At 39.0% G+C, this 9,292-nt stretch overlaps 1 protein-coding gene across 1 annotated transcript; it reads left to right on the top strand.

Moving 5' to 3' along the window:
- Nucleotides 1–269: 269 nt before the first annotated feature.
- Nucleotides 270–1,322, top strand: LOC5575376 (GPN-loop GTPase 2). The gene has a single exon (XM_001661856.2). It carries the CDS (start codon nt 377–379, stop codon nt 1,289–1,291), a length of 915 nt encoding a protein of 304 aa, XP_001661906.1. The 5' UTR covers nt 270–376; the 3' UTR covers nt 1,292–1,322.
- Nucleotides 1,323–9,292: the final 7,970 nt, after the last annotated feature.

Below are 9,292 nucleotides of genomic sequence, written 5' to 3'. Positions count from 1 at the left end.
AAGGATCATTATCTACCTGTCCGTGATGTTGGTTTGGATGCTTATTCCTTCTTTTGCTCAGAAACAACGAGCTACACAGGTGGCTACCAATGGCTTTTAGGGCGTTATCTCAGAGTATGCGAGAAATATTTGCACACTTGGCAAAATGGTGGTAACTCGTAACGATCTGAGGATTTGCCCTTTTGAATTGTAACGCGGTAAGTGTTTTTTTCGATTGTGCATACATGGACATCCCTATTTTACCAATGTCATCTTCCTTCTTTGATTGAAATATTTCAAGCCCTGTTTGCAAACAAATTATCCGTCGTCGTAAGATCGTGCTTTTTCAAATTAATTTAAAGAAATCCATTAATTTTAGTGTATTACGCGTTTAAAAATGCAAAATAAAGTGGTAACCCTCAAAACGCAAACGCCCCTCTACGGGCAGTTGGTGATCGGGCCTCCCGGATCCGGCAAAACCACATACTGCGCCAAGATGAAACAGTTCCTCGAGAAGCTGGAACGAAAAGTTACGGTGGTCAATCTGGATCCGGCCAACGACAACATGGAGTACGAAACCACCATTGACATCATGCAGCTCATAACGGTCCAGGACGTGATGGAGCAGTTCAATCTAGGCCCGAATGGAGCGCTCATCTACTGTATGGAGTTCCTGGAAGCGAACTTCGGGTGGCTTCTGGAACAGTTGAAGGCCTCGCCGGACAAGTACTTCATATTCGACTGTCCCGGTCAGGTGGAACTCTACACCCATCACAACTCGATGAAGAACATCTTCGAACAGCTGGAAAAGCTCGGATATCATCTTTGCACAGTTCACCTCGTGGAGTCTCATCATTGTTCCGAAGCACACAAATTCATCTCCACTTTGCTGCTTTCGTTACACACCATGCTGCAGATGGGATTGCCTCATGTAAATGTCCTCACCAAGGCCGATTTGCTCAAGGAATACGAATCCAAACTGGCCTTCAATCTGGAGTACTACACCGACGTGTTGGATTTGAACTACCTCTTGGAAAGCGTGGACAGTTCAATGGGACCGAAGAACAAATACAAGAAGCTTAACGCGGCCATCGTTTCAATGGTCGAGGACTACAGTTTGGTTTCTTTTTGTCTGTTGGATTGCAACAAAGACGAAAGTTTACTCCGGCTGAAGAATGCTATCGATAAAGCAAACGGGTATGTGTACGGAGCCGGGGAAGAGAAAAACGTTAACACCCTGTTGGCTTGTGCAGTTGGGGCAGAAACGCAGACTGACCGAATGGAACGGGACATCAATCCGTATGTGAGCTAATGGGTATGGAATAAATGAGTACTAAAGCAAGCTTAGATGGTGAGAAAACTGGAAAGAAATGTCCTTTTGATCTGGCGTAAGGAAGAACCAACACTTGAAGGTAAGTGTCAATTTGCATTATTTTTTGCACAACCTTTGGTAATCATAGTTAGCAAATGCTCATCACCTCCAGAGGTTCGTTCCTCGTCAATTGGGAGAATTGTACCATCGCCATATTTCATCTTCTACCCCAGGCCTGGCCTATCTTTCTGAATCGCGGGCCAAATCAAAGTTTTTTGGGAGAATTTAATAAGAGGTTTGCTTGCTGAGCATTTTGCTCAATTCTACTAGAAGCCCTCAAAGGAGGATACGTTTTTTTTTTGGATTTTATGATATTTTTGTTCTGGATTATTTTCCTTTGAATCTGGTCCGAAGGAATATCCGTATTAACATAGGAGAAGGTATCGATCGTGATTGTTTTATATTCTATTTTGTTATGGCTATACTGCCGTGAATCGCAAGTCAGTCCCATCTGCATTCTCGTCAAAATTGAGTTGAGTTCAGTTTTCAACATATCTTTCAATGCTCTCTCAGCTGCACTAATGAGATAATAGGATTTGTTCGGAAAAATAAGGAAAAAAAACACCAACTCAAATTGTCCCATAATGAAAAGCAACCGCATATCAGTCACACTACAGATTTCCGCACCGTGTTACACAAAAATAAACGGTGTTTTGGTCATCTTTATATTTTTCTCGGAAAGACATCTTAGTGAAGAGCAAATTGTGAAACTTTTATTAAGATTTGAACATGTTTAAATTCTCTGGAATTTTTTGAATATTTGCATGGAAAACGGGTTTGGAAATTTCACAGCCCATTTTCTCAATGCCTACTTTTTACAGATGGGACTGACTTGCGATTCACGGCAGTATATCGGTCATGCAACTCAAAGGTAAAGGGAGTCTATAGAAGATTTTTGCAAATAATAGCAATGAATAGGTGGATAGGCGTCGCAAGGGAGCGACAAGATTTAAATTTTTATTAGGTGGTGAAAATCGAGCAAGCTATTTTAAAATCTTAGAGAATTAGAGAATCTTTAGAGAAATTTCTAGAGAAAATCCCTGGATGAATTACTTAATGAAATCTCCAAAGAAAATCCTGGACGAAATCCCCGGAAGAATTTCTGTACGAAATCCCCAAAGGAATTCTTGAACGAAATCCCCGGAGGAATTGCTATGGGGCGATCCATTAATTACGTAAGACAATTTTCAGGGTTTTTCAAACCCCCCTCCCCCATGGTAAGATATTTTGTATGAACATTAAAAATAAATTGTATGGCGCGTAAGAAATCTCAACCCCCCCCCTTAACCCTTACATAATTAATGAACAGCCCCTATTGGAATTCTTCTAAGGAATTTCTGGCTAAAATCCCCAAAGAAGTGCTCGAGGAGCTCCCCGGAGGGATCGTTGAAATCTCCGGAGGAATTCGTGGAGGAAAACTACGGAGAAATTCCTGGTGTAGATCTCCAAAGAAATTCCTGGAGGAAAACTCCGGATGAATTCTCTGAAAACATCCCCGAAGTAATTTCTGAAAAAAATCCCCGGGGAAATTTCTGGAATTCTTGGAAAAAATCTCGGGAGGAATTCCCCGAAGGAATTCCTGGAGGAGTTCTTGGAGGAATTCCTTGGAGAAAATGTAATTGAAAATCCACTGAAGAGTTCTAGGGGGATATACCCGAAGGAACTCCTGGAGGAGTCCTGAGGAAGTCTCTTGAGAAAATTCCCGGAGGAATTCGTGTAGGAAATGCCCAGAGGTATTGCTGGAGAAGCCCGTTTCCAACTCTTAATTTCCTTTTTGAGAGCTGACATTGCCTCTCTGAATGCTGCACCGCATTCTTCTCTTTGTGCACAGAATTTTTGGTCGTGCAATCTTTACTCCTACGGGGGCAAATGACGGAGTCAATGATCAATAGGGTAGCCAGCGGCAAAAAGTACAGACCTTACGAACATTCAGTTTCTCTCACTGGCCGCCAAGCGGCGACACTGTTGTTTCCACTCACTAATCGCGCTACGCTGGAGTCTTAAATTTCCCAAACTTTCAATGGGAAGAATGGTAATCGAGGGCTGTCAAAACGTATGGAAAATAATGAAAAACGTAAATTACTAGCAATGAGGAAACTGGATCGAAAAAGTAGTGATTAGAAATCAAGCGTAATGTGAATAGATAACTTTTTGTTTTTAGTTCATCTTCCATTGTGGTTTCTTTGCTTCAGGATTTTGTTTTTACTACCACTGAAAAAAAAGCCATCTATTGCCTTTTCAGTTTTGAATATCGCCCTATTGGGCTCTCGTCAAGTTATTCTGAAGAAATACTAACTAGACGCAATCCCAAGAAACCGTAAATGATACACTGGCAGCTATTTGTGCGCCTCCTAGCCAAAGTCGAAGTGCCAATTATTTAAATTTGTACAGGAAAGTTTCGCAAAGATCAATCTTATTATTACAAGTAAATTCATAAAATGAGCTGAAAGGATTTATAATAAAATTATTTATTGTTTAAAGAAAATTTTCAAAGAAAGAGGACGGTGAGATTGAATAGATCGTATAATTGTCAGTCAGTGTCAAGCACTCTTTCGAATTAAAGAAAATTAATGCCATTCTCTCAAAATCTTGCTCAGAATTCTAAAAGAAGCCTAATAGAATTCAATCCAGATTTCCACCAGAATCCCGGTGAAGATTTTTTGAAAATTCTGCAAGGTACTATATGAGTGTGGCAACCAGGGTTTTCGAAGATTTCTATCAGAAAATTGTCTAGTTTTGTATCATTATCACTAAGGATGTAAAAATCCTGTCTTAGATTTGATGTGCTACGGATTTTATGAGTATCCTGTCTTTCTGATGAGAATCCTGTAACAGCCCTGTCTGACATTTTGTAAGAATCCTACTGCGGGTTATGTCAGAATCTGTGCCCAACTGTATTCAATTCACTAAACAGAGGTCCAGAAACAATTTTCCAGGATAATATTAGATTTTTCGGCACTGACTTCAACAAGAGTTTCAAAAAAAATGGAAGCATTTCTGGAGAAATTTTAGAATTATTTATTTGAAGTATTGTGAAAGGAGTTCGAGATTGAATTGTAAAAGAAATCTTTTGCAAAAATCGTAAAGGAACTCCTTGGAGAATAGTACATATTGATCAAAATTTTTAAGAAGTCCTGAAAATTTTGCAGAAGATCCATGGGCAAATCCATTCAAAACATCCATCATAAGGGGGAGGGGGGTCTACAAAAGTGTGACAGTGCGTGTGTTAGGTATTGGAAAAAGCGGGGAGAGGGGGGTTTAGAAATCCGAGAAATCCCGAACAACGATGGACGTCATATTTGGATCATCCCCTGGATGAATTATTGAAGGAAATCCGCGAAAGAAACGTTGGATATATTTCTGACGAAATCCGTATTATTCACACATGCTCAAAGTATCCATCCTGAGATAGCATAACCAAATCATTGTTCGACCAACAGTCAGAAATCGTTGCACCAACACATTTTTTTCACATAATTTATATGATCTTTGACCATCTGATAGCAGCTTGTTGAAATTTTATGTAACATCAAATTTTGCTTTCATTTTGCTATTACTCTGAATTGTTATAAATATTACACTTTTTGCAATTATTCGGAGTTGTATGTTTGTTTATGCTACAAAAGAATGCAATAACTCTTTTCAACTTTAGAAAACATATATTTCTAAAATGGTTATATGCAAAAGCTTTCGAACTTTTCATTTATAATCATCAATCAACTTGAGTGTTATATTTACATAATGAAATGAAGTTCATAGTATACCTCCTGTTTTTATAGCCACGTTAACACATTGTCGAAATTTAAGATTGGTTCTTTTTAGTACTACAATATCACTTATTTCGTAGCTAAACATATTTTTGAACAGTTTTGTGATGATTAACTTTGTTGCAACAATGAAAGACGCATTACTTTTATCTGTTAAAATCTGCTCAATACGAAAAAACTCATCATCTACACAAACATAAGAATCGTCATAGCCAAGTTTTTTACAGGATTGATGAGTTCGAAATTGAATATTACCAATATGTATTCGGTCATGGTAACTAAACTCTAATTCATGTATGTCAGCATCAATACAAACATTTTCTGGCAAGATATCAGGTATCAGAAGGCCGGCTCCAAAGGCACGTTCCCCACCAGTTGGGAGATTTGTGCCATCGCCATATTTGAGCCTATTTCATCATCTACCCGATGGGAGAGGAAAGGGAAGGGAAAGATGGGAGGAAATAGGAGTAAGGTCCCTTGAAGAGGGAAGATCGCATAAGCGAAATGAGAGCATGTAGCTCCATACCACAATGGGTTCGAACAGCGCCCTAAAAAGGGCACTGCAAAACGCATGAGCGTAAAGAGAGCCTATAGCTCATTACCACAGCAGGTTAAGAATAACAGAATGTCCTGAAGATTCAGGCTTCTGAATTCAGTTTCACTTAATAAGTGTTTACCAAGTAATTGGAATCGCATTTGCGCAAAAACTGGACATTTACATATCAGGTGATACGAAGTTCCATAATCGGAGTCACAACTATCACACACAAATGAGTCAGCACGCTGAATATTTGCCATGTGATAGTTGAGTCGGCAGTGGCCTGTCAACGCTCTGACCAAGAGACTGCAATTCTGCTTTGACAGATTTGTTAAATACTTTGCCACCCTTGGAGATGGCTCAGTAATGTACAATTTTGTTTGACGACACGACTCCAAACTATTCCAATATTGCTTGTGCTGAGTTGCCGCCCAAGAGTTTATCTGAAGCTTCACCCAGCACTTCGAAATTGGAATAGCCGGCTCAGGGCCAATGAAGTCATGCGATGCTCCATCGCGAGCTAGCTCATCAGCCAATTCATTTCCAACGATGGAAGAATGGCCAGGTACCCATACAAGGTTTACAGAGTTCACTGAATTCAGTTCCTCAATTTGAGTTCGACATGCGATAACAAGCTTCGACCTTGAGTTGGCCGAAGCGAGAGCTTTTATAGCAGCTTGACTATCTGAACAGAAGTATAGGACTTTACCCATTACGCGCTGTTGAAGTGCTGATTGCACTCCACACATAAGGGCAAATATTTCCGCCTGAAAAACGGTGCAGTTTCTACCAAGTGAGTAAAACTGATTCAGCCTTAGCACACGAGAATATACTCCTGCACCAGCTCTACCTTCAAGAAGGGAGCCATCAGTGTAACATACTATATTGTTTGATATACTTCTTTCCAAATAGCCAGACGTCCACTCTTCCCGTGAAGGGAATTGTGTGATAAATGTCCTGTAAGGAAAGTGACAAGCAATTGTGAGATCACTTGGAGCAAGGACAATTTTGTCCCAATTCACCAAAAGTGGAAACAACGAAGTGTGTGTAGATCTACGATTCACTGGATTTTTCTCCAGTGGATCCAGTACCCATAAACGGTAAGAGCAAGAAAGTGCTTCTTGTTTAAGATATATGTGTAGTGGCGCAACGTCGAAAAGGGCCTCGAGCGCTGCTGTGGGAGTTGTAGAGAACGCACCAGACATCGCCATCAAGCACATCCTTTGGAGATGGCCCAATTTTGATTGGATTGTTCTCACTTCGCCCTTTTGCCACCACACAAGACATCCATATGCTAATATTGGTCGAACAACTGTTGTGTAAATCCATTTGATATATTTGGGTTTGAGGCCCCAAGTTTTACCAAAGGTTCGCCGGCATTGACCGAAGGCCATGCAAGCTTTTTTGACTCTGAAATCAATCAGTGTACGTCGGCAAACCTTTTTATGCTCCAAATTTTGGAATACCATTGCTTGATTTCTGGATTCAAAATTGTTTCATAATGACATATTCCGTTCATTTATTTTGTGCAGATTAGTACAACCGGGTGATTATTACCAGTACGATATTTAAGAATTACTCCATTAGCGTTTTCGTAAGGAAATAAGGAAGAATTCCATAATGCCCCAAAGTTTCTGGTACTCTCCGGTAAATGTGTTAACAAATGTATGTTGAGAACACCATGCTCTCTTCGCCATACAATTCACCAATTTTTTTTACAAATTTTGTGAGCGATAGTTCACAAGCATTGATTTGTTCTTCAGTGAGATGTGTGTCCAATAACTCAAAGATAGAAGAAGATAGTAGCATGAAATGATTAAGAAATTTTGTTGGGAGTATTTCAAAAAAACAAGGGAAAAAATAGTGGAACATCATATTTCCCCCGCGGCTTTGTTTTTTTTCATGTCCAGCCAGGGTAATGTGAAAATCCACTTGGAGGGCGAATATTGGTCAACCGTTCCTCAATTTCTTTGAGTTGTAATCCTACGTAAAACGGCTTGTCGTGATTTGAGGAAGCAGTAAAAAGTTCCCACATCATTTTTACCACTCCCAAAAGGACGTTGTGCATGTAATCTGGAGGGAAGCCTGAAATTATTTTTTTCATTTTAATAATTTGTAATACAACCAATCTACTATAATTACCTAATACTATGTCGAAATCAGGAACAGCAAGAAATACCGACAAATTCTTTATTCCCAGTTTTGGATTTTTTTTGTTTCGTGAACCTCCAACATTATACGTTTAGTCTTATGATGGTCCTTTCGTTGTACAGTTATGGCAGGATAACGAATTTGATTTCCATTCACAACCTTTCCACTGTCTCAAAGCTTTCAGGACAATTCTTAACACCAACTATCAGATTAACCATTTTAAGTAATTGTACTACAGCCTCCTGAGTTAACTGATATTTTAAGTAGAAATTTAGTATCATATTCAGTACATCGCTTACTAGAATGTCAGTATTGAATTTCAGCGGTTTGTTGTAGTAGTCAAATGTATCCTGAAAGGTATAGAAAGCATTGTTTGCATAATTGTTGTACGAGCATGAGATTACGTATAAAAACTCATTCTCAATTATAGGGCATACCTCACAACAACTTTCTTCCGATAAATCAGATTCCACGTTTGAGCTTGATTCTCTATTATCATCTGATAATGTTTCATCAAGGGTTTCTTGACTGTTCTCAAAAACGGCATGCATAGTTTGATCTGTATAACTGACCACGTCTTGGTTAGTTGGTAAAATACATGCGTTCTCCATTGAAATTGATTGGCTTTGACTCGCAGTAGAAAAGAATCGATTAGAAAATTCTATTTTTTCATCGTAAGTTAACTCAATTTCATCGAATCCGTTGAAATCCGATTCGCTAGATGAAGACTCAGCTGTCTTCTCCAAAATTGGGTCGGGTTCCTCGACTATTTCACCGCAAAATAGTGCAGGATCAGGCCCTCGAATAACAGGCTAAAATTAAAGATAACATTGGTTCGATCCAGAGGTTCCATACTGACTTTAGTTTGTTTTGTTAATCGCAAATTAAATTTTTGAATGTTAAATATGAGTTTGCTGGCCCGGAAAATTGCTTCTAAATGCAATAGGTTGATGCAGAAAGTCATCAGTAACTGCAACCGTTACAATTAACCGTGAATTCATTTTCGTAATTCCAGGACATTTTTATAATCTTTTTTTTTTTGGTTTAAATTGAATTTGTTTTAAACAATGTTCTTAGCTAATGCTGCAAGGTACGAAACCAACTTTATTTTATCAGCGTTCTTGAACAGAACATTTGAAAATGTTGCATACTACAGTCATCTCTCCCTTACTCGATATTCTGTATCTCGATATTTCCCCTAACTCGATGGAATGCGCGGTCCCTTCAATTTAGCTTGCTTTGATACCTCTGTAAGTCAATACCTCTCTAACTCGATGTTCCCTAACTCGATGCTATCTGTTCCAGTTTCCCAAGTGAATTTACCTCTCTAACTCGATATTTTCATGAAAAGTTCCAAATGACCTCCAAATGTTGAATAAATTCAAGAATTTGAATATTATGCCTAAATTGATAGTAAAATTGAGGTTTACTGCCTATTCCTGGGTGATAAAATTTTCAATTTTTGCCGACCGTTAAAAAAGTTTC

This window comes from Aedes aegypti, chromosome 3, assembly GCF_002204515.2.
Source record: "Aedes aegypti strain LVP_AGWG chromosome 3, AaegL5.0 Primary Assembly, whole genome shotgun sequence".
In the NCBI taxonomy this organism is placed as follows: Eukaryota; Metazoa; Arthropoda; class Insecta; order Diptera; family Culicidae; genus Aedes; species Aedes aegypti.
Note: the sequence above shows the minus strand (reverse complement) of the source record. Positions and strands in the feature narration are given on the sequence as shown.

Excerpts from the sequence above, each read along its gene's own strand:
- LOC5575376 (XM_001661856.2), top strand. The coding sequence starts at position 377 with ATGCAAAATAAAGTGGTAACCCTCAAAACGCAAACGCCCCTCTACGGG.